The sequence below is a fragment of the Copadichromis virginalis genome, linkage group LG7 (genome assembly GCF_057382275.1).
Source record: "Copadichromis virginalis isolate Kocher_CV1m ecotype Utaka linkage group LG7, C_Virginalis_male_GT1.1, whole genome shotgun sequence".
NCBI lineage: Eukaryota > Metazoa > Chordata > Actinopteri > Cichliformes > Cichlidae > Copadichromis > Copadichromis virginalis.
The window spans coordinates 69,966,375-69,991,776 of NC_140624.1; the positions used below are offsets into that span (position 1 = coordinate 69,966,375).

At 48.7% G+C, this 25,402-nt stretch overlaps 1 protein-coding gene across 1 annotated transcript; it reads right to left on the bottom strand.

Annotated features, from left to right (window-relative positions):
- Positions 1 to 7,548: 7,548 nt before the first annotated feature.
- Positions 7,549 to 25,354, bottom strand: ambra1b (autophagy/beclin-1 regulator 1b). The gene is made up of 19 exons (XM_085465026.1): positions 25,074 to 25,354; positions 22,427 to 22,632; positions 21,818 to 21,876; positions 21,408 to 21,591; positions 20,143 to 20,315; positions 19,930 to 19,996; positions 17,984 to 19,500; positions 17,586 to 17,672; positions 15,859 to 16,047; positions 14,776 to 14,856; positions 14,587 to 14,687; positions 14,316 to 14,426; positions 13,942 to 14,130; positions 13,700 to 13,854; positions 11,552 to 11,691; positions 11,078 to 11,182; positions 10,351 to 10,538; positions 9,909 to 10,031; positions 7,549 to 9,383 (listed from the first exon to the last, which is right to left on the bottom strand). The coding sequence occupies exons 2-19, from the start codon at positions 22,556 to 22,558 to the stop codon at positions 8,908 to 8,910; spliced, it is 4,077 nt and encodes a 1,358-aa protein (XP_085321152.1). The 5' UTR covers positions 22,559 to 22,632; positions 25,074 to 25,354; the 3' UTR covers positions 7,549 to 8,907.
- Between the last annotated feature and the right edge of the window lie 48 nt (positions 25,355 to 25,402).

Consider the following 25,402-nt stretch of genomic DNA (forward strand, 5'->3'; position numbering starts at 1 on the left):
CTAAAAACCAGCAACAAACAACTTAAACATAAACAATTACAAAGAAAGAACAATACAGTATCCACATCTGAACCAAAGAGTAAAACAGTGAAATGTGGATTATTAAATATTAGGTCTCTCTCCTCCAAGTCTCTGTTAGTACATGACTTAATAATTGATCAACAAATTGATTTACTCTGCCTTACAGAAACCTGGTTGCAGCAGGATGATTATGTTAGTTTAAATGAATCAACACCCCCGAGCCATTCTAACTACCAGAAATCTCGAAGCACAGGCCGAGGGGGAGGTGTGGCAGCAATTTCTCACACCAGCCTATTAATTAATGAAAGACCAAGACAGACTTTTAATTCATTTGAAAGCCTGATGCTTAGCCTCGTCCACCCCAGCTGTGAAACTCAGAAACCAGTCTTACTTGTTATCATCTATCGTCCACCTGGGCCTTACACAGAGTTTCTGTCTGATTTCTCAGACTTTATATCTAATTTAGTTCTGAGCTCAGATAAAATAATTATTGTGGGTGATTTTAACATCCATGTAGATGCTAAAAATGACAGCCTCAACATGGCATTTAATCTGTTATTAGACTCAATTGGCTTCTCTCAAAATGTAAAAGAACCCACCCACCACTTTAATCACACTCTAGATCTTGTTTTAACATATGGCATAGAAACTGAACATTTAACAGTGTTTCCTGAAAACCCTCTCCTGTCTGATCATTTCCTGATAACATTTACATTTACAATAATTGATTACACAGCGGTGGAGAGTAGACTTTATCAAAGTAGATGTCTTTCTGAAAGCGCTGTAACTAAGTTTAGGAATATAATCCACCCACTGTTATCATCTCCAATGCCCTGTACCAACACAGAGCAGAGCAGCTATCTGAACGCTGCTCCAACAGAGGTCGATTATCTTGTTAATAATTTCACCTCCTCACTACGTACGACTCTGGATACTGTAGCTCCTGTGAAAACTAAGGTCTCTAATCAGAAGTACCTGACTCCGTGGTATAATTCTCAAACACGTAGCCTAAAGCAGATGACTCGTAATCTGGAGAGGAAATGGCGTGTCACAAATTTAGAGGATCATCATTTAGCCTGGAGAAATAGTTTGCTGCTTTATAAGAAAGCCCTCCGCAAAGCCAGAACATCTTACTATTCATCACTGATTGAAGAAAATAAGAACAACCCCAGGTTTCTCTTCAGCTCTGTAGCCAGGCTGACAAACAGTCAGAGCTCTTTTGAGCCAACCATCCCTTTAACGTTAACTAGTAATGACTTCATGAACTTCTTCACAAATAAAATTTTTATCATTAGAGAAAAAATTACCAGTAATCATCCCACAGATGTAATATTATCTACAGCTACTCTTAGTACCATTGATGTTAAGTTAGACTCTTTTTCTCCAATTGATCTTTCTGAGTTAACTTCAATAATTACTTCCTCCAAACCATCAACGTGTCTTTTAGACCCCATTCCTACAAAACTGCTCAAAGAAGTCCTGCCATTAATTAATTCTTCGATCTTAAATATGATCAACCTATCTCTAATGATCGGCTATGTACCACAGGCCTTCAAGCTGGCTGTAGTTAAACCTTTACTCAAAAAGCATCTCTAGACCCAGCAGTCTTAGCTAATTATAGGCCAATCTCCAACCTTCCTTTATATCAAACATCCTTGAAAGAGTAGTTGTCAAACAGCTAACAGATCATCTGCAGAGGTTTATTTGAAGAGTTTCAGTCAGGTTTCAGAGCTCATCACAGCACAGAAACAGCTTTAGTGAAGGTTACAAATGATCTTCTTATGGCCTCTGACAGTGGACTCATCTCTGTGCTTGTCCTGCTAGACCTCAGTGCAGCGTTCGATACTGTCGACCATAATATCCTATTAGAGCGATTAGAACATGCTGTAGGTATTACAGGTACTGCGCTGCAGTGGTTTGTATCATATCTATCTAATAGACTCCAGTTTGTGCATGTAAATGGAGAGTCCTCTTCACACACTGAGGTTAATTATGGAGTTCCACAGGGTTCAGTGCTAGGACCAATTCTGTTTACATTATACATGCTTCCCTTAGGCAGCATCATTAGAAGACATAGCATACATTTACACTGCTATGCAGATGACACCCAGCTCTATCTGTCCATGAAGCCAGATAACACACACCGATGAGTTAAACTGCAGGAATGTCTTAAAGACATAAAGACCTGGATGGCCGCTAACTTTCTGCTTCTTAATTCAGATCAAACTGAGGTTATTGTACTCGGCCCTGAAAATCTTAGAAATATGGTATCTAAGCAGATTCTTACTCTGGATGGCATTACCTTGGCCTCCAGTAACACTGTGAGGAACCTTGGAGTCATTTTTGACCAGGACATGTCCTTCAATGCACATATTAAACAAATATGTAAGACTGTGTTCTTCCATTTGTGCAACATCTCTAAAGTTAGAAATATCCTGTCTCAGAGTGACGCTGAAAAACTAGTTCATGCATTTATTACTTCCAGGCTGGACGACTGTAATTCATTGTTATCAGGATGTCCAAAAAACTCCCTGAAAAGCCTTCAGCTAATCCAAAATGCTGCAGCAAGAGTCCTGACAGGGACTAGAAAGAGAGAGCAGATTTCTCCTGTTTTGGCTTCCTGTTAAATCCAGAATTCAAAATCCTGCTCCTCACATACAAGGTCTTAAATAATCAGGCCCCATCTTATCTTAATGACCTTGTAGTACCATATCACCCTATTAGAGCACTTCGCTCTCGCTCTGCAGGCTTACTTGTTGTTCCTAGAGTATTTAAAAGTAGAATGGGAGGCAGAGCCTTCAGTTTTCAGGCCCCTCTTCTGTGGAACCAGCTTCCAGTTTGGATTCAGGAGACAGACACTATCTCAAGATTAGGCTTCAAACTTTCCTTTTTGCTAAAGCATATAGTTAGGGCTGGACCAGGTGACCCTGAATCCTCCCTTAGTTATGCTGCAATAGACTTAGGCTGCCGGGGGATTCCCATGATGCATTGGGTGTTTCTTCTTCACTCACTATGTATTAACAGACCTCTCTGCATTGAATCATATCTGTTATTAACCTCTGTCTCTCTTCCACAGCATGTCTTTATCCTGTCTTCCTTCTCTCACCCCAACCGGTCGCAGCAGATGGCCCCGCCCCTCCCTGAGCCTGGTTCTGCTGGAGGTTTCTTCCTGTTAAAAGGGAGTTTTTCCTTCCCACTGTCGCCAAAGTGCTTGCTCATAGGGGGTCATATGATTGTTGGGTTTTTCTCTGTATCTATGAAGCGCCTTGAGGCGACTTATGTTGTGATTTGGCGCTATATAAATAAAATTGAATTGAATTGAATTGAATTGAAGTTCTGGTGCAGACTGACATCGGTACAACTTCTGCTGTTAACCCTTAAGAACCCAGACCTATTTCTACTTTCATGTAAATTACGGGGGTTGTAAGTTATATCAAATGAATCATATATAACACATTTCTGAAGTTTTTTTTGTAATAGCTCCACCCACTGCCCCAGATCTGAAATGTCACATATGCGTCACATCGGGCATACAAGGTACATTTGTTCCATATTTAGAAAGTAATTCTGTAAACACTTTCTTGCTTTTAAAAACAGAATTTCCTTTTTATTGTCAAATTCTTAACATGGATAATGATGGTAACACTTCTTGGTTTACTTCAACAAGCTTCTTGGAAAAAAAGTAAAATAAATCAGCCCAGTGTTGGAGGTACAACTCGAACTCTCTCGGGTGGTGGAGGTGGTGATGAGATGTTTTGTGATGGGCCCCCCTGTGTGATTTCCAAAGGATCAGGCTTGTGGCAACTTCTGCCTGGAAGCTTCTTTGTTTCAGTGGCTTTTGGACACAAGTAGCTTGCAGTCACGACGGTAAATCAACCATGCGTTGACAACACCGAGCATGATGGCAGGACAGGTGGAGATACCACCTCCGTGACTTCATGTGGTATTGTACCTTGCAATGCAGGCGTCAAGCAGGTCGATACCCCCCATGAATGTGTTGTACTCCACAATGTGTGGCCTTTTGACCTCAACAAATGCCTTGCCCGATTTGCTCCAGCGACGGACTGTATCTTGAGGCTCAGTTGCACAATAGGATGAGATGAGGGTAACAGATTTGTTGTCATACCACTTCACAATAACCATGCTCTCCTCCTTATTCACCCTGGCATCAACAGATCCTCTGCCTCTCTGGGCAAGACTTTTTTCATCTTCAAGCTGACGACCTGCTAAGCGATTTCCACGAAGTGTTCCTACAAAGTAGATCTGTCGCTGAAGAAGTGTGAGCACAAGTGGGGCTGAGGAGAAGACGTTATCAGCAAATCTTTGTAGTTTTGCTCAGCTGGCAGAGTTTCACACAACTTCACCACAACATCTCCTCCAATCCCAACTAAAGTCTTCTTCCCAGTACCACCTTGATAAACAACAAAATCATGGAGCATACCACAGGATGAGCACCGGGCCCAGGTTTTCAATCCCCAGGGGTGGGGCTTTCCCTTCACATACTGCCTGATTGGGCCGTGTGTCCCTTGAAGGGTACCATTTGCTCATCAACAGAGTTGTACTCCTCTGGGACGATATCCAGGCATTGTTTGCGAAACATTTCAAGCCATGGACGGATCTTCCAGCACTTGTCTTCTGCATCTCTGTGTAATAAATCTGTATTGTCAGTGAAATGTAGAGACCCCAACAGGGTTTGAAATCGGTTGCGGGACATGTTATCTGCTACCATAGGACACCTGGTGTCATTTTCCCAGTATGCTCGATTTCCAGGCATTTGGCATAGACCCATCCTCAGAGACCAATGAGTATTTGTAGTTCTTTGACAGCGGTATTTACATTTCTCAGATGGTTGGAGTTTTGTACACTGTATAAATTTGTTTGTTCCATTAACAACAGCAGCATATCATCTGTGATGAAGTTTTTGAAGTTCTCCAGTGGAGTGTGGATCTCATCTGGAGGTTTGGCACAGGGTCCCTTGAATGTGATCTCAGGGGCTTCGAACATCTTCTTTCTCCAGGAGAATTTTTGTCCTTTGATAGCTGCCTTGGGCTGCCCAGTGAGAATATGGCTTGAATGTGGCTCTGTCTCAGAATCACAACTGTCTGAATCACTGGATTCATCACTCTCCACGTCTTTGTGGGGGATGTAATTAGGGTCACCAGAATCTTCATCTGAGCTACTTTCACATCCCTCATACTCACTGTCCTCGGCAGTGATAAACTCCAGCGCATCTTGAACACTATGTTTTTTCCTTTTATTCATTCTACCAAACAGTGAAAATGACAAAAAAAAATGGGGGGTAACTGAAAAACGCCTCGACAAAGTTAAAGTAAAGTTCCATCACAAATTCAGGTAATTTAATAAATTAGTTATGCTTGAATTTAGTTAAATATGACTGAGAATTAACAACAAAGAATACGTTTACTTAAAATAACTGAATGAGCTAAACTGACTAAGCAAAGGATCAGTTTGTCTTTTTGTGACAAATATGTCACATCACCTTTTTTAAGAAAATTTGAGTTTAATGCTCGATGTGACATATTTGTCACAGCGATATTTAACAAACTGATCCTTACGGAGCCCCGCAGGGGACATGGGAGAAAAAAAATTAAGACGGACTTTTGCGAGATCTCGCAAAACTAACTGAATTCCAACAATGGCGGCAGCTACTTAGTTGTAATGTTACTCTTTCTGGGTCACAAAATACACATAAGATATTTTGAGGCTTGAATGTAGTTGTGTAAACATCAGATACCTGCTCGGTTTACAAGACATCACATATTTGCAAAAGTGCTCTGACCTGACACCCACTACCTCGAAGCTAACGGGAGGTCGAGACCTATTACAGCCGGGAGGAACACCGCTTTCCCGGCACATCGTGCCTCGACCTCCTGGTCGGCTTCGAGCTGGTGGCCTCCGAAGAATGCGGCTAAAACTTTTGCGAGATCCCGAGTTTGTTTTGCGAGATCTCGCAAAAGTCCGTCTTAATTGTTTTTTCCTCCCATGTCCCCTGCGGGGCTCCGTAGATTCTAGATCAAATTGTTTCAGAAATATTACCAAACTAGGTTACAAGTGACCTATGACATCTTATCTAAAGTTTAGAATTGCTGAATGAGTAAAAGCTTACCTTTGCAAAAAGAAAAGAAAGTTTTTAGAATTAGCATAGTGGTCTCATTAGCTAACCAGGCGGACCAAGACTTTGAAAATGGTGTCTTGAACACCCAGAGTGCCTCACTTGTCACATGACTGAACTAGTTTGTGCAGTAGACGTCACTTAGGGACTTTATTAGTTAAAAGTTAAACCATTATAGTTTTTCTCTAAGTGTAAAGGGGCGGTGACACCAGTGAAAAAATGAAATCAAACTTTTCTGTCATTTGTTGTTCATCTGCCAGTGAGGGTGGTGTAATATGGGTGGATGACGTATCTGCTGCGTGTTTGTGATGCAGTGAGCTGAAGAAACGAGGAGCACAGAGGAACTCTCAAAGCTCTTTAATTACATCTAAAAGTCAAAGCAAAGAGTCACGTTAGCGCTGTACAAACTCCACAGTCTGACACACAGGTACCGATCGGACTCACACCGCTGCGCTATTCACATCCACCCCCCCACCCTGATCTCACACACACACTCTAAAATCTTCACTGATCAAGTAAAAAGCCAGGAGGAGCATTCAGAGTCTCGCCTGCAGAGTAAAAGCTTCAATAAAAAGTGTCATGAATCCCAGAGCTCCACTCAGCACCCCCACCCACAGCCCCACCTTAAAATGCCATCAGTACATGAACTTCTAAGCACACGTGGAAACAAAAAGGACAGCTGGATGCTGCAGGAAGGAAAAGTTGCGCTTGATCACAAAAATTCAAGTTTTCTTCTGCAGGATTTTGAAGGATGAGGAAAGGTGTGTGTGTGTGTGTGTGTGTGTGTGTGTGTGTGTGTGTGTGTGTGTGTGTGTGTGTGTGTGTGTGTGTGTGTGTGTGTGTGACCACTCAGACATCTTCCACTACAGGAGCTCGGTGACCCGACTCTTAAAGCTGACATTTAAAGTGTGGGTAAGTGCTCGAGGTGCTCCTCAGTCTCTATACGAACAACATGAGCTGCACCAAACAGCAACGTCCACACCGAGACCTGCAGTTCCTCTGACGTCCAGCAGAGGCCTCACACACTCCTAACGTCTACAGCCTGACAGACAAACTGTTCTGGTCTCTATACATCACTTCCCCTTTGTAACACCTGTGGGGCAGGGCTCTATAACTCACCTGTCTTAATTGGAGAAGGGCTTGTATTATTAGGGGTGTGGCCTCTGGACCAATAACATGGCTGCTGTGAGGTCACTAACAGGCTGTCCAAGAACACTGAGTGAAATCTGAGGGTTTAGATTGGATGTTACCGAGCAACAGCAAGTTCCTGTAGTGGTAGACACACACACACACACACACACACACACACACACACACACACTTTGACTCTTCGGCTCATTAACCCCCCCCCCAAAAAAAAAAACAAAAAACAAAAAACAAAAAAACCCCAAAAGGAAGAAAACAAAAGTCTTGGACTTTATTTTGGTCGTTTAACAGAAGACGACAGCTGTCAGGGAGACTCGTCTGCAGTTCTCCGTCCTTAATAAAAAAAGTCATAATAATAATGATGATAATAAATCCACTCATCACCTGGTTAGTAACAGCAGGAAGTGACCGCGCAGGCTGAATGTCGACCAATCGGCGAGTTTGGATGAAAGCATTACAGACACGATTGATCTCCGGTGTCTGAGTCATAGCGTGAAGTTGGCGGTCGGCGCGCTCACGCTGCAGCGTCGTTCCTGCACGGAGGACAAACGCCGCAGCTTCCTGGAACGTTTTGGTGTCGTTTCTACATTTAGAGCGTCGGTCAGTGCGGCGCCCACGTGACCTTTCACCCAGCTCGTAGGGACCGTAGCCCGAGAGAACCCCACGCCCCTGTGAAACCCCTAACCCCGCCCCCACCGGCTAAACATGTCGTGCAAACCCCACCTCGCAATCACCTTCACTGTGAACTGAGACCGCTCCGAGATGCAAACATCCAAACGTGATGAGGTGGACAGGAAACGACGCTCAGCTAACCCCCCCCCCCCCAAAGAAAAACAAAAAACAGACAAACTGTGGTTTCAGTGAGAACACACACACACACACACACACACACACACACACACACACACACACCTCGGTTAGCACCAAACACACTGTAGTGCAGCTGGGTGGGGTTGGTGGGGTGGGGAGGGGTCAGAGCAGGTGAATCTCCGCCTCCTCGTTGCCCTAACAGGAAGTGATTCTCCTCGTTTCCAGCCTTAAACACAAACATGTGTTCGATGAGCTGCAGCATTATTTCGAGACATGCAGGAGCTTCCGTTTGTTTAGTCGAGCGTGTGCGTTCAGTCATCGGTGGTCGCTCGCCGCCGTGTAGAGTCCTGCCTCAGGCACACGCAGCAGTGACACGGTACAAAAACGTAGTGCTGAGTTCAAACACTTCAATCACTATTTCACATCTAAGGTAACGTCACATGGCACCAAACGCAGCACGTTGGAGTAAATGTGAAAGAAGCCACACCCCCACCCCTCCATCACCAGGCGCAGCGCGTCAGGAACCTCGACCTTCATCGTGCTGGGAGAGAATCAGGTGGGGAGGAGCTCCGTGCCTCCGTTCAAGTAGGAGCTCCTGTGAGGAATGATGACGGTCTAGCTTCGGTCTGGGTTCACGAGCGCCAACGCCACTCAACAGAAAGGCTAGGGGGAGGGGGGAGGAGAGGTCTTTGTGTCCCTTCGTTTCCAGGTGGGAGACCCTGTGTGGGGTCGAAGCAGCACCCATTTTGTGAGATAAGGCTTTGAGGAGCCCCCTTAACCGTCAGCCAATAGGAGGACTACCTGCTGTATGGGTCACCGGGGTAATTGTTGGGGCCGCCACCGCCAGGGAGGGGGCTGTGAGAGGAGGAGGAGGAGGGACCCGGCAAGGAGCTGTCGTCTGCCCGCCCGCCGTCGAACACGTCGTCCACGTCCACAGCCAGAGAGAGCGTGGGTGGCGGCGGAGCCCACACGGGACCGAGCTGTTCGCTGGCCTGCGGCGCTGGGCGCAGGTAGGACTGGGGCTGCGAGGCGACGAGGAGCGGACCGGAGGTGCAGGGGGCCGTGGCGACGGGCTCGGCAGTGGGCCTGGAGGCGCCCGTCTGCGAGCCGCGGTGGATGCGGTGGCTGACAATGATGTTGTTCCCAAAGCCGCCCATCGAGGCCATGGTGGTGCTCTGCTCCCGCTGGACCACCGCCGTCATGCCGCCTTCAGCGATCAGCCGGCGGATTCGTGCCAGAGCGTCCTCGCCAGACCCGAACTCCGAAGACTCTCCTGAAGCAAAGAGAGCAACAGAGACAGCGTGAAGATAAACACGTGATCGTCATCGTGTCTCCCCTCAGGTCATGTTTATAAATATTCATCTTTAAATACAAACAGTCACAACATTTCACCCAAAACACACACACACACACACACACACACACAGACACACACACACACACACACACAGACAGACACAGACACACACAGACAGACACAGACACACACACACAGACAGACACAGACACACACACAGACACACACACAGACACACACAGACACACACAGACAGACACAGACAGACACACACACACAGACACACACACAGACACACACAGACAGACACACACACAGACAGACACACACACACAGACAGACACACACACACAGACAGACACACACAATGTTTGATATAAATATTTGTAACAAAACAAACGAGGTAAAAACTGAGGATCAACATGGAGGCAGAAATGAGACGATGATGACGCAGTAACAGGTTATTATGAGGTCGTGTTGAGAAGTCAGTGGGTGGAGTACCAGCAGCGGTGGAGGTGCCGGTCTCTGCTTCAGCTGGGACTTCCTCCTGAGCTTGGCTGCTCTGAGACGCCTCCACCTGAGCCTGAGCTGCTCCACTGGTGGACGGAGCTTCAGGAGGGACACCTGGGAAGAAACACACCTGATGAGACCACACACACACACACACACACACACACTTAAAGTGGACGGGTATTAACATCTTCATGGGGACCAGAAAAGTTTACTATACTTGTGGGGACAAACAGGCCTCGTGGGTCCTCACGAGTTTGAAGCATTTTTGAGACTCAAAATGTGGTTTTAGTGTCAGGGTCACAACTAGGTTACGGTTAGGTTTGGGGTCAGGGATTCATTTTTAATGGTTAGGTGCTAGGGAAACCATTATGTCAATGAAGGTCCTCACTAAGATAGATGAACGGGGTTGTGTGTGTGTGTGTGTCAGTACTCTGAGCAGGCTGCGAGGCGCTCGGCTCCGACAGCTCCCTCTCTGTTTGAGTCTCAGCGTTTTGCAGCTGGATGATTGGCGTCTGGGTTCCTTGCGATGTCACTGAAGGGGTGGGGTGTCGGGGCTGCAGGCCAATGGCGTTCATCAGTCCCATGTCTCTGCCCGGCGTCCAGCCCGAGCGGTTCGGCCTGAAAATGAATCACAGGCCAATCAGAAACTCAAAGATCCAGACACGTAGCGATAAACTCTCACCAGCAGGGGGCAGCGATCGATGGAGAGGTGTGAGGAGACTGAGCTGTGTGCGTTTCTTTTTAGCCCCGCCTCCACGCTGTTCTTACCTGGTTCAGTTTCTGCCGAAGCTTTGAATCCATTTTCAAACAAATGTACAAAATGCAGCTTTAACCCTTCAAAGCCCAGCGTTTCGTATGTGTTTCTGTGAGCTTTCAGGCTTCTTCATCATCAGTGTGACTTCTTTACTCTCAAAATAAATGATATCAAAGTTTTTAATGACTAAATTGCAGAAATATGGTTATGTAACAAATTAGAATGCCTACATGCAGATTTGATATACTTTGTCTCAAGGTTCAAACACTCCACAACGTGAAGATTTCACGTTTCAGGTTTTAAAAGGGTCAAATAACCCGAGCGCCCGTCACCTGCGACGCCGACCACACGTTACGAGCAGATAAAAAGCAGGCGCAAACATCGCCGCAGGCCCTGAACTCACCCCGGCCTGTCGGAGCCTCGGCTCCGGCTCGTTCCGCTGTTGTTGACGCTGAACAGTGGCTCGCTGCTCGACTCGCTGGGGCTCTCGCCGTCGCTTCGATAGAACCTACACACACACACACACAACCAAAGCTGGTCAGTTCACTTCCACTCAGGAAGCCTCACGGGGGGGGGGGGGGGGGGGGGCTTCGTGGACTCACACAACTGCATTAAAACACACTAATCGGGCTCTTCCAGTTAATGGTCTTCCTGCTCGGTTTGAGGATAATCAGATCAGAAGACGCGAGGGAGCTCTGAGAGCAGGACAGCTGAACGCGTGCTCGGTTATTTAACGTCACGCTCAGTCTGCAGCTTCTCATTCGCACAGTCAGCTGCAGAAGCCTGAATCTGCACGCCGACCTCCATCCCCGACCAGCGTTTTTGAGTCTGAGATGTCTGACTTAGCGGGACTTTGTTTTCGTGCCTGCAGACTCACACAGGCCGGCAGATCACCAGGTCTCCCTTGTTGGTTCCGTAAGCCAGTCCCATCCCTGGATCCGGCAGCCAGCGAGCAGAGTTGATGCTGACGTGGCGCCTCTGGTCCGGAGCCATGGGGTAGACCACGTTGAACACCATCTGAAACACAGACACACTGCAGCTGAAGCACATGCCACAGCAAAGCTGCGTAAAACCAGCTTTTCCCAAACGACGGGATGTGGAGCTCGTCCTGGATCTGAGCTCACCGCTCACTTTTGTTTTCTGGAACGTGGACTCTGCAGCGCGGGGAGCGTCCCATTCTCTGTGCTCAACTTTAGAGAATGTTCTCCTGAAAATAACGAAACACTGGCAGTGGGCGGTACTACTTGCTATTCAGGATTTTTTAAAAAGTTGACCTCTGACTAGGGCTGGGCGATATGGCCTAAAATCCATATCGCGATATAATTTTAAGCATGTGCGGTAACGATATATATCACGATATATTCTTTTCTTCTTTTGGCTGCAGAAATCTGTTAAAATGTTTTAGTACAACTGTGGTAAGCCGCACAGCTTGATGGATTGTCAGAGCATTACGGCTGCTGTAGTGAGGAGCTTCAGAGTAATCTGGGTCCAAAACTCCGTCAACTTCAGGTCCAAAAGTCAAACGAACACTGAGAGTTAAAAAACTCTAAAGTCTTTCATCTTTAATTAAATCATCAGCGTTGCTGCTTTACCAGGTGTAACAATTAAGTTTAACATCCAGGCATCCATGAAAACAGAAGTTATTAAATTTAACGGAGTTAGAAGTTAGCAGGAAGTTAGCTCGCTAGCTTCCACCCAAACATTTCATACCATGTTCTGACAGAGAGATTTGAAACTAATTCAAACGTACAGCTCTGCTATCACTTCCAACATAAATGAAGACAGGAAACTAAACAGCAGTGACGTTTGTAGGGTTACTGAAGTTGGGCTAGCTGGTATATAATGAAGACAGAAGGCTAAACAGCAGTGGCGTTTGTAGGGTTACTGAAGTTGGGCTAGCTGGTATATAATGAAGACAGAAGGCTAAACAGCAGTGGCGTTTGTAGGGTTACTGAAGTTGGGCTAGCTGGTATATAATGAAGACAGAAGGCTAAACAGCAGTGGCGTTTGTAGGGTTACTGAAGTTGGGCTAGCTGGTATATAATGAAGACAGAAGGCTAAACAGCAGTGGCGTTTGTAGGGTTACTGAAGTTGGGCTAGCTGGTATATAATGAAGACAGAAGGCTAAACAGCAGTGGCGTTTGTAGGGTTACTGAAGTTGGGCTAGCTGGTACATAATGTTGTGCTAAGTGATTGCTAGCGACACAGCTATGTTAGCATAACATTAGCACAGTGAAGCTGGAGGATGAACGCCAACTTTTTTCCACTCGATAAAAGTTAATGTGAGGGATTCTGGTGGTCAGGGACAAATGCAATCGCATAGCAGGATGCTGTACACGGGCCAAACTTCAGTCAGGAGAACAACTGAGATTATTCATCCACAATACGAGGTTAGTCATTAATATACTGCAACAACATGGGAACAGAGCAGCTGTGAGAGGATTCAGCATTAATGAATCAAAGGTACGGAAGTGGAGGAAGCGCAGTTTTTGGCTTTCCCCATATTTCAACAGTGCTTCATCTCTTTGCTGTGACTGTCGCCATCATTTGCAGATGATAATGGTTTTAGCCGCTGCGGTGCTTTCGACCAAAACAGGCGCAGCTTGATGACATCATCAACATGCGCTTTCGGGATAGCGCGATATAGTCAAAATCTCTATAGTTGGACAAATTTATATCGTTTCTATCGCCCACTCCTACCTCTGACCTTTACTGAGATTCAAACTCGCCTATGGTACCAATTTCTAAATCCTTCTCAGGTTATCAGACTCACACCCCAGCAGCCTTTTACAGTGAAACATGAAATAAGACTTGGTGAGTTTTCATGTATGTGGAGGAAAAATTCCCTTAAAAAAATAAAAAATAAAAAAATAAAATCTGAATTTCACACAAACTCTTCAACTTGTCTGACATCCTCATCGTTTACATGCTGCCCGCTGATCTGACATCAGTTTTTCGATTTGTCCTCTGTAAAAACAAACCTGACCCGCAGCTTTCTATCAAATAAATCTGAGGCCCCTCTCACCCTGATGGACGTCTCTCCTCCGTGCGGCTGCTGCAGGCGGAAGACTTGCGCCACCATGTGGTCAGTGGTGGGATGCAGCAGGATCCTGCGGGAGGCCAGGCCCACCATCACGTAACAGCCCATCGGAGACAAGCTGACGGAGATGGCGTTTGGACCTGAGGGAGAAAACACCGCTGTCACCGTCACCATCCTACAAACCTGGACGTGTGACAGAGAGAGCCGCTGTCTCTGTGAGGACGTACCGAATCGCTTGGTGTACAGCATCTCTCCCAGGTTGTGGGGGGCGAGCGAGTAGATGGCCAGGATGCCCTCGTCTGGGAAACCGCGCTGGCTGCTGGGAATGAAAACCGCCAGCAGCTGCCCGTCCGCAGAGATGTCACAGCTGGCGTCGTTGTAGATTTTACAGTTTGGCACCAGAACGTTGACTGAGGCTGTGGGGGGGGCAGAGAGACGGAGTCTGTGAGGCGTTCAGACAAACAGACTCAGAGCGGCTTGTTTGTTAAACCCCGTCAGAGTGGGTGACCTTTAACCCCTCCAAACCGGGCTGAGCAGGAACTGAACAGAAAAAGTTGAACTAAAGCGGAGGACTCAAACCCTCGGCCTCGCGCTGTCGTACCATTGCTGATCTCAGGAAGGTCAAACTTGGTGAAGTCCCACCACTGCAGGCGGTACGTGGTGTTGGCGATGTTGCTGGCGACCGCAGACTGACCGTCCCCGATCGACGCCCCTGTGGAGGACAGGAAACGGCGTCACTGGGCATGCTCGGTAACCCACATCTCCATTTGAAGAAAAAAAACAAAAAAAAAAACAACTTTGTGGTCACCGTGTCCTGACGGAGGTCGGATATGAGCCGCCTTCTTTTTAAATAAAGGTGTGTGTGTGCATACCTGCGAGCACCCTGTTGACAGAGGAGTGTGTGGCGAGCCCGGGCTGCCCTCGCTCGTGGAAGATGCCGGCGTAGGGCAGGTACTCGGGCAGGAGGAATCGGCTGCAGGATGACAAACAGGAATGAGATGAGAACCAAAGCGGCGAGCGCGAGTTTACCAGGTTCAGCGGCGGGTTCGGAGCCAACTCACCGAGGGACGAAGCGGCCCAGCGAGGGCGCAGACATCCTGGCGTTTCGAGGCGTCCGGTGTCGCGTTCTGTCACTGTTGTCGCTGCAGAAACAAAGAGAAGGACTGAACAACCGCGACTCAACCAGCGTTCGGACGCATCAAAACTCGTTACTGCGGTGATGTCATTCATCGCTGTAATCACATGATCTGAACCCGCCAGCATCGCCAGTTTCCCGTCTTGGTTTTGATTAAACAAAAGTAAATTAAATTCAGCCTCTTCTGAAAACAACTGAATTTAGCTGTGGCCAATAAGAGGGCAGCTGAGACGCGCTGCACGCAAACATATCTACAGCGCGGTGAAAAGAGCCCCGCCCACCACGGGAGAAGCTGGGACGGAAACACGAGGACTCGAGTCAACAACATCAGGGCTGCACGCTGCGTTTCTACAGGACAGCTCAGAGCGGGGCACAAACGCCGTCTGTGGACCCGCCTACCTGACGGCACGTGACAATAATTTACGAGCTCACGTCTGATTTCAGCGATTTTAAACATCTGAGGAAAATTCCTGAACGGACTCCAGAACAGCGTTTTGTCCCGATTCATTTTCTAATCTTCGATGATGGACCGCCATTACACAGTTTTAACCACTCCTCCTAACGCACGCTCAATAATCCACCAGAGCCAAGGGCCACGCCTTAATGATGATGTCACATCCTGGACAGGGAGGAACGCTGGTTTGAGTGAAAAGGGAAAGACCATCTCTGAATGGAGGAGGGGCCTAAGGGTACATCTGTCGCCATCTTACAAAGCTGTGATTGCAGCCATTGCCCAGCTCTCTGTGACCGGGACTGATGGTTATTGATCAGTGATCATAAACTGACCTCACAGCCTGTTGTTAGTTTCAGTCATTGTGCAAATAAGGTTGAAACCTGCAGTCACCTGGACCAGTGATGAAACGTCCCAGTGAACAGAATAAACTTCTGATTCGTTTTACTCGAAACGAGCCAACCTAACGAGCCAACCTAACGAGCGGCTGCGCTGATAAGACCGGCTCGGGTCACAGTGTGCTGTGTGAGCCATGAGAGGAAGGCGACTGAAACTTACTCGAGATCCTCAAAGTCCACGTCGCCACTGTCCATGGAGCTGGGCGGGTTGCTGGCCGGGCTGTCCGACGAGGAGGACGACATGGCCCGCAGCCGGTTCTGCTGGTAGCGGAGCGAGCGCTGGCGAATGCTGTCGCGCCTCGACAGATACTGGATCATCCTCTGAGCGTAGTAAGCTGCTGGAGAAAGCCTGCACAGCAGAGGGCAAAAACTCTTTATCAGCAAGCGTCTGCAGAAACCTCTCAAACTCTGACCTCGACAGAGGCAAACCCAGCGACCTCGGCTTTGTCCATCATTTACCCAGAAACACAAGCGTGTGCAGCAGCTCACATTTAACCCCCGCTGCAGCGTTCAGGTCTTATTGGTGGGCGTTCACTTTTTTTTGACACTGTAATTTTTATTGATAGTTTTGTCACAGTTTAAACATAGACATGTTTTGCATTACAGGAGAAATAACCATGCAAACACACAGTGAAAACAAAACAGAACTAAAGCGAACAAAAGGTGTGGGTGCCAATTCTAATCAACTACCGTATGCATGCCTTTACTCCGCAGCATACATACTCCAGCTTATATACGTACTTTTATACGGGCATGCATCAATAGATATACAGAGTCATAGACCTTAAATGTTTTGTTCGTTCAGTAACTTTCCTTGGTGCCATATAATGTCCACTTCTCCCACTTAGCAACGAAAATATCTTCCTTTAATCTGAGAATGTAAGTCATTTTTTCCATTGCACAGATTTCTCCAACAATATTTAACCAGTCTTTTGATGAAGGCGGATCCAGTTTGTACCAGTTTCTTGTTATAGCTTTCTTTGCAGCTATCAATAGGATTTTTGTCAAATACAAGTCGTCGTACAGAACATACTCTAATATTCCCAAGATATACAGTTTTAAAATTGTGTGGTAATTGATAGCCCAAGATATTGCCTATTACAAGAGTCACGTTCTTCCAAAAATGATGCAGTTTCAGGCACTCCCAAAACACGTGCGCATGGTGTGCTTCCATGTTACCACATCTTCTCCAGCATGGCAAACTGTCTTGAGTCTGTTTACTTTTGATTTTTGGTGTAATAAAGAATCGAGTAAGATGTTTCCACCCAAATTCTCTCCAGCATCTTGAGTTAGTGGTTGTGTTCTGGGTGTCACACATATCTAACCATTCCTCAGTTGAGATATCAGTTTTTATTTCCTGCTCCCATTTATTTTTTATGTATTCAGTTGATGTTGCCGTGATCTCTCTTAGATTTTTATATAGTACAGAAATCTCCTTGAATTGGAGGCCCCTGTATGATTTAATTATACAATTCAGGATGCCATAAGACTTACGCGAACTTCGTACTTCCTTTGAAAAGTAGTCTCTGAGTTGCAGGTACCGGTAAAAATCGGTTTTCTGTAGACTATACCGATCTTTTAAATCTTGGAAACTCATCAAATGGCCATCTTTCATTACTGTACAAATCGCTGTTATTCATTTTTGTTCCCACTTCCTGAATCCGGCGTTCACATTTTTAAGAACTAGTTTAATGAGCTCAACGTGTCAGCAGCTTTTTCTACGTTTAGATCTGTGTGATGTCACAGAGAGCAGACACCTCTAATGCGGTCCAGTGTGAGATAAAGGAGGATTATTCTGAACTGTGACTCATGCCAAGCTGGCCTGGGAGAGTTAAATCAAAGCCCATATTGAACCTAGACTCGAGGTACACGGCGGTGCTTCTGTACCTGGCTGGGTCGGGGTAGATGGGGTGGTCTCTGGAGCCGGACATGTCGTAGCGAGACAGTGACAGGAGAGAGGATTCCAGCAGCCGCCTGGGCGAGAAACAGAGGCACACAGAGCGCGCTCAGTGTTCGAGACACAGATGGTAGCTGATTATAAGCACTGCTTTCATGCTCAGCTAACTGTGTGATATCAAGCAGATAGACTCCAAAGTCACCCTCACAGTGCTGCCTTAAACCTGCATTCTTCCTAAAGCCCAGCAGGGGGCTGAGCTCAGCTCAGCTAACACTCTCCTGGTGAGTTCACGAGTAAAACAAGAGGCTCGTTTAGGAGCTACGGTCCGATGGAAGGACCAGAATCTGACCTCATAAAGCTGCGATGGTGAAAAGAAAAGGTGACGTACCTCCTGAGGGAGTCCTCGTCTGGCGGGTCGACGGGCATTTCTTGGCTTAAGGCCTCTGGTGGCTCCGCCGGCCGGCCTGACGCAGCCTGCCGGTACACCCTCTCCCACTGCGCTGTGTCCTGGTTGTACACCAGGCCCACCGTCTGCTCCCCGGGCTGGGTAGAGGACGGGGCAATGGGGAAGGCCACTCCTGTTCCTCCCACTGTTGCTGCTGGGGGAGGCGGCTGCTCGCTGGACTCAGGAGGCGCCCTCCTCTCCTGTGTTTGGACTTCTAGCATCCTTCTGGCCTCATCGGGCTGCCAGTGAGAGGAAGGAGAGGGAAAAGAAGCAGAGGAGGAAGAGGGAGGCTCCAGCATGGAGGTGGAGGCGGAGGAGGTCTTGCGCTCCCAGCGCTGGGAGTCGTGGTTGAAGGTGAGCAGGTTGTGGCAGGCCCGGCAGCGGTTCAGGTGACCACGGGAGGCGGGGGGAGGGACGTTGTTCTCCAGGCTGTGGGAGCTGGGGGGCGGGGGGAGGGGAGGCTGGTAGTGGATGATGGTGGGGGTGGAGGAGGATGAGGAAGGCCCGGGCCGGTCCGGGTCCATGTTGTTGTTGAGCAGTTCCTGACTCTGCTCCTGGCCTCCGTCGGCCATGGCGCCGCCCAGCGCCGGCTCCATGTCGATGGGGCCGATCTCCAGGAAGTAGCGGCTCAGGTTGCACTGCAGCACGTTGCGGAAGGAGGCCGTGTTACCACGGGCACTGTCCCAGAACGGGTGATGCCCGCTGCTCGTGCTGGCAGTATCCCGGGCTCCGGGCTCTCCCTGCTGGGGGAAACCCCGCCCCTCGGTGGCGGAGGTGTAGACGGGGGAGTGAGAGGAGCCCTCCTGCTGGCGGAGCACAGACAGAAGGCTGATGGAGGAGGAGGCGGAGGTTCTGGGAGGCAGCATGCCAGGATTTATCCCCCCCTCCCTCACACTCAGCAGGTTGCGAGTCCAGTCGGGTGCCGGTCTGGGCGTGGAGTGTGGCTCGTGGCCGCCCGGAGGGGCGGGGTTAAGAGAAGCGCCGGCGCTGTAGTAGACAGAGGTAAAGGCGGAGGTTCGCTCCGAGGGCTGTCTGGGCTCAGTACGAGCTGAGGAGAAGGTGGAGGCCGGGGGAGGCTGGAGTGAGTCCGATGATGCCCGTGGATCGGGCGGAGGCACAGAGGCTCCGTCTGGCTGGGGCGCCGTTCGACTGATGGAGCAGCGACTGCACATGCACACCATGCCCAGGTGCTGGGTGCAGCCGGGCAGGGGCGGACCGCGCTCCGAGCTGGGGTACTGGGCCAAAGGGATGCTGGGAGACTCGGCCATGTTACTTCCATTTTCCCCGAGAGGCCGCGGCTGCTCGCCTCCGGCCTGAGCCCCAGGGGAGCGGGACGACAGGATGTGGAGGAAGTTGTGGAGGATGGGCGTGCGGCGAACCGGCTGGGAAGGCAGGAAGGAGCGCTGACGGAAGTGAGGCATCTCAACGCTGTCCATGGGAACCTCCGAGTCCTCCTCGCCCTAAAGGAGGCAAAGAAGAAGAAAACACCTGATCACTGAAGGCAGGTTAAACGGCAGAGACAGGACGACCTCTTCTACTTGTCACCCAAAACCTGCCATGGTGATGTCATCCTCAGCAAACGCATCTGCAGTCACCTCCCAGAAAAATCAACCAATCGTAACACAGACACAGGAAAACTGTAACGACCAAACCGAGGATCCACACAGGAGCGAGGGGGCAGGTCCACCTGACTCGGTGCTAGCTGTGCCTCAGACCTCTCAGTGCTCGGCACGCCCTCAGCTCCATGACATAATACAGCGTGATGTTCTTTTTTGCATTACTCGCTCTCTTGGTGAGGTGTGCAGCTGAGGTTGTAGGTGAACCATGGCGGTCATCCTCTGAAACATGACGCTACCTCGCTAAGAAATGGCTTCAGATCATCTTCGTACCTGCTGATTGGATGGATTCACGATCGCCGTGAGCAGGTTGTGACCGAGAGGGTCGAAGCGTACCAACCTGACAGACACAGAGAAGAAGTCGATGAAAACACCTGGCTCCAGCGATATGTTAATAAAAACGTAACAGCAGCACGCTCCGTTATTACTGTCACGTCATGCACACGCTCAGACTCGACCTCTGACCAGCGGCCGTGTTTAACCCACCGCACTCTCTCCGTGTCGCTGCCCGTTTTCACCACGGCGAAGGGCTCGGGGCGGCTCCAGTCCCAGAAGTGGAGCTCATTGTTGGTGGCGATCAGGAGCAGCTGAGCAGTTGGGTGGAAGGCCAGGGAGGCGATGGCGACGTTGCTCTCGGTAAACCAGCTCTCACTCCCGCCCTGCAGAACACAGTTACTCAGTTACGTCTGATGTAGAGCAGCGCGATACGACCAAAAATATTTATCACCATATACATTTGAAAATCTGCGATAACGATATAACTGACACGAGACAAAATACTTTACAACTCCACAACTTTATTAGTGCAAAAAACCCAAATCAATGTATTTTCACTTAAACAAGCAGCTGTTTTTTTATCTGCATTAAAGTTATATAAACATTTAACAGAGCAAATGCAAACTCCTTGCTGACAGTTTAACCAAAAGGCATTTCAGTGGAAACTGGCCGACACATCCTCAGCATAACCATGTATAACAGCCACAAACCTTAAAAAGAGCTTATACACACACAATACGGTAACATTATGTTGAAGCACAGTACGTATCACTCCGCGAGGCTCCGCCTACGATAGCCGCAATGCTCCGACAATCCATCAAGCGGTGCGGCTTCGTAGCTCAGCAAAGTCGTACTGAAACATGTGACAGATTTTCGAGCGCCGTGTACATAAAACCGTTTCGAGGTCAGTAAACACAACCAGAGTTCATACATAAGGCACACGGGATTATAAGGGGCTCTGTCGACTTTCAGAAAAATCTAAGGATTGATTTTAAGTGCGCCGTATTTTCCAAACAACACGGTAATAACGACGGCCCGCTAGCATGCGCTACCAAAAATAGTGCTTTGTTGTGTATCTGACGGACGAAAGCTAAACCAGTTCCACACCAGTGAAGCTGCAGCATTTTTACAAACCAGTTCAGGTTCATTGTTTCATTCAACGATTTGCTTTCACTCTCCTCATTCTGTGTCGCCTCCATGTGCGTATGTAAACAAAGGCGCTGCACATGCGCGTTTTACCCATATTCTATCGCCATATTTCATTTTCCTAACGTTGCCCAACATTACACCGGTAGTACCGTGACATGATACGGCCCAGCCCTAGTCTGATGTCCCGCTGCGTGAGCGAGGACACTCCAGAGTGCAGCTCGACAGAAACACCGACTCCATGTCCTCATCAACAGGCTGACATGAAAGCATTTAGCACCCTGCCCGACTGCTGCACTGCTGTACAATGTTGGGGGGGGGGTACTCACATGCAGGTCCCAGATCCGGACTTCGCCATCAAGGCACCCAGAGGCCACCAGGCCAGGAATTGTGGGGTGAAAGGTCACACACCAGGGGGTTCTACGGTGGCCCACTAAGGAATGTAGGCACTTTCCAGTCTTCACCTCTGTTATGTAAATGTTGTGGTTGACGTGGGTCGAAGCCATGAGGGTCCTGCAGACACAACGTTTCCTCTGAAAGGCCCAGCTGAGACTCTTTACTCCAGTAAAGAGTCTCAGCTCCACCTACTCCACCTCAAACTCAACTATATACACTTTAGCTCATTTGTGTCTTTTTGGTAAAGTATCCTGATTAAACACCACTACATCGATAATACTCTGGTAAAAAGATCCAGTACTGATGGAGTCTCCGCCTCCACCTGTGCTCTGACTTCACTCACCTGTCAGGGCTGAAGGCCAGCAGGAAAGTTGAGCGAGGGCTGTCCGGCAGCTCCACCTTCTGTTGGAGACACAAACATTCACAGTCAGTGGGAAGCGCTCACAAGCACACACTCAAACACATCAGCAACGCCGCCTGCTACGAACAATCCGACCGCTCCCCACCAACGCCCTCCTGAGCCCTGCGGGCTGGAACTGGACGATTTTGTTTTCAGTTCCTCCCCACAACGCTCTGACCCCCACAGCTCTCACTTCTCTAATGTGCAGCAGAAGCGCCTCAGACGGGCATATTTGTCCCACTGTGGCCAAAGCTGGTAGGCAGGCGTATCCTGGTGTTAAACGGCCTCCATCACATGCATCCCAGCAGCTGCTGGGAAAACTCAAGGAAAAACAAAGTTGATAAAAACTGATTCGGACCCATTTTTAACGATGATTCTTATCTGAAAAGCACTGATGAGTGCGTCACCGCACAAACAGGAGGAAGGCACAGAGCCATCAGAAAGCCTGAGCAATAAAAGCTAAATTATTAGCATGTCATTTGGGAGTAGGCTGTAGGGGGCGCCGTCTGAAAACGGTTTGGTTCTTAGAGGAAAGAAGAAGCTGAAACTTGCCTGACTCTGCCATTTCATCCAGCGGACTTTCTCCTCCACCAGGAGCTGCAGGAGGCGCTGCGAGCCAAAGATCTGCGAGCCGCGCTCCCGGCTGGACAGGATCCGGACAGAGTTCCTCTGACGAGACGCCATGATGCTACCGGTGTCCTCGGCTGATTGGCTGCTCACTCCCGCTGCTGCCAATCCGACGCCATGCAGAGTCTGGGCTGAGAAAAACAACCTGAAATAAATCGAGCTGAAAGAAACGGTTACTATGACGCTGCGGCGCGAAGTTGAGGCCAGGAGAGCGAGGGGGCGGGCTTTGGGCAGGAATGTCTGAACCATGAATTTCTGATTTTGTGTCAGAATGAAAATAATCATCAGCTGCTGTGTTAGTGTGAAGTCAGCTGGACTCTTTCATCAGTGATGGTTTCATTTCCACACTTTTTCCATCAAATTCACCAAAATTATGAAAACAAGTTTTTAATAATTTGGCCTTAAAGGTTTATTTACTCAAAAACAGGAGTGAGCCAGTCACACACAAACCCAGATTTATCAGCTGACTGATCTCAATCCATCACTCGGCGTATTAAAACTATATTAAACTGATAAGAAGAGCAGCGATGATGGCTGAAGGTCGCACCATTAAATGGCCTTCATCAGCCGAGCTTCAGTAAAGATCAGTTTACCGTCAGAACACATCAGAATCGTCTCTCAGCAGCTGGGAAGGTTTCACTGGTTTCACTGGTCGCCTGCAGCTGGAACAGATGCTGCAAACACATTTACTGACGACGCTGAAGCTGAGCTTCCATTTAAAACTTAGACCCAAATGGCGCGTGCAGCTGCAGGACGAGGGAGCGCCGTCAGCGTCACCAACCGGTGGAGATCATTTAAATCTAACCATGTGTGATTTTCAGCACAGTAAGAAAACACTCGGATTTCATGGCGTCACACGCTCCACGGCGCCACCTACAAAATTAGACCCCACTACTGAAAAGAGGAACGTGCCGAGCCCGGACAGGAAGCTGGAGACATCCTGCAGAGACTTTTGCTGCTTCCTCACCCCCACCTTTGAACCTTTCCTTTCACTGTTGCTGCCATCCTTCTGTCACACATCTCCACCCACACTCTCTTTGGATGGTCGACCAAACTTAAACCCTCATTACCTCGGCTCCTTCCACCACCTTCAGAGCATACCTCCACCTGCTCCTCCTGTCAGCCTGTCCAGCACCACTGCAAACAGGAAGAAGCTCAGAGCAGATCCCTGACGTAATCCCACCCCCACCTTCAACACATCTGTCTCTCTGAGCGCACACCTCACCACTGCCTCTGTCCTCACACATGCCCCGCCCTCAGATGCGTCCTCGTGCAGCACCACAGTGACCTTCTCTAAACTTTCCATCAACACTCAAAGCAAACATCACGTCTGTAGAGCATGAAGCCACACTGCTGCTCACGGATCATCAGCTCTCTTCTTGCCCAGCTTCAACATCTCTTCCTCACATCTTCATCCCTCTGCAGTTACTACAGCTCAGCCTGTTCTTCAGGACCAGCACACGTCTTGTATGTTAAACAGCCTGCCCTCTCTCCTGGATATCTCCACACCTGCACAGGTATGTCATTAGGACCAACCACCTTTCCCCTCCTCCTCACTAGTCCTCTGCACTTCCTGGTTCACTAACTAGCTTTCATCCATTCCAAGTACCACTTCCATCGTTGCGGTACAGTCTTTTCAGTCATTAGTAGTCTGCATCTCTGTCCGTAATTACTCCAACCTGCTGCGCATCCTTTCCATCTCCATCCTCTGTGCCCAGCCAATCAATACCAGTCCGTCTCTCCATCCTCAGTGTCTAGCCTCTCATACAGCTCACTGTAAGTCTTTCCTGGCCTCCCAGTACCCCCGTCTTTTTTCATCCCACTTTTTATGTACCAGCCACTTGATCTAAATATTATCCTGTTACCACAGATACAGTAATTATCACAGTATTTGTACTCTGAGACACACAACACTTCACAGTTTCAGTTCTGAGGGAGTCTGTCTCTGTGTGTCACTGTGCTCCTCTCATGAAGAGTTATGTGCAGACTGATACCAGCTGTGCTCAGTCTCTACAAACATCTGCTTTGGAACAAACAGCTGTTTTTGTTTTTTACATGAGCTTAGTCAGGCTGTTTGTTTCGTCTGTACAGGGTCTGAGACCCACAGACCCGGTGATTTAACGTCATCACTTTGCAATTTGCCAGGTGAGGCTGTTCTGGTTCCTCAGGTGACCCTAACCCAGAGCTGAGGCGCGTGAACCTGAAATAAAGAGGTTCGGAGGCAGAAACGTCATCACCGTGAACACACCTGTCACAGTCCGAGTCAAATGATAAAAATACAGAAATGTTTCAGCTTCACACAGCTGACTGTGAGCCTGAGGGCCTCCAGCCGGCACAAAGCCTCACACCCCCGCTCTGCTCACGGAACCAGAGCCGCGGTGAAGCGAGCAGAACCCAAGAGTGGACCTCAGCTGATCGGAACCGTCCGAGGAGCCCCTCAGCGCCTACATGTAGCTCCCAGGCAGCGTCGTGCCGAACCGAGCCCACAGATCCAACACTTTCACCCGCCCGGAGTCCATCCAGAGAGCAAACAGGGCGTGAATGAGAGGCTGCTGCTGTGAGCCGGGCCTACCTTCTTTTATGGATCCATTGCGGCGCTAAGAGCTACTGAACAGCTAGCTCGGCCAAAACGGAGACCGTGACCAACGAGCGCCGGTACGCTAAGATCCTCCGCTTTATCCCGATCTTCTACCGAGCACCGACCGCTGGCCTCAACGGGCAGCGCTCGTATTACAAGACGGGGGCGAACAGAGAAGCTTTTCTAAGGCATTGGTCCGATTTTAAAGAGGCTGCCCGACGTCAAACTGCTACTGCGTAACCTGCTAGCTGTTCGCTAGCCACATACTCAGACCTACCAACAGAGCCCAGACACAAAATCGTCGATCACGAAAGAGTCTGCTC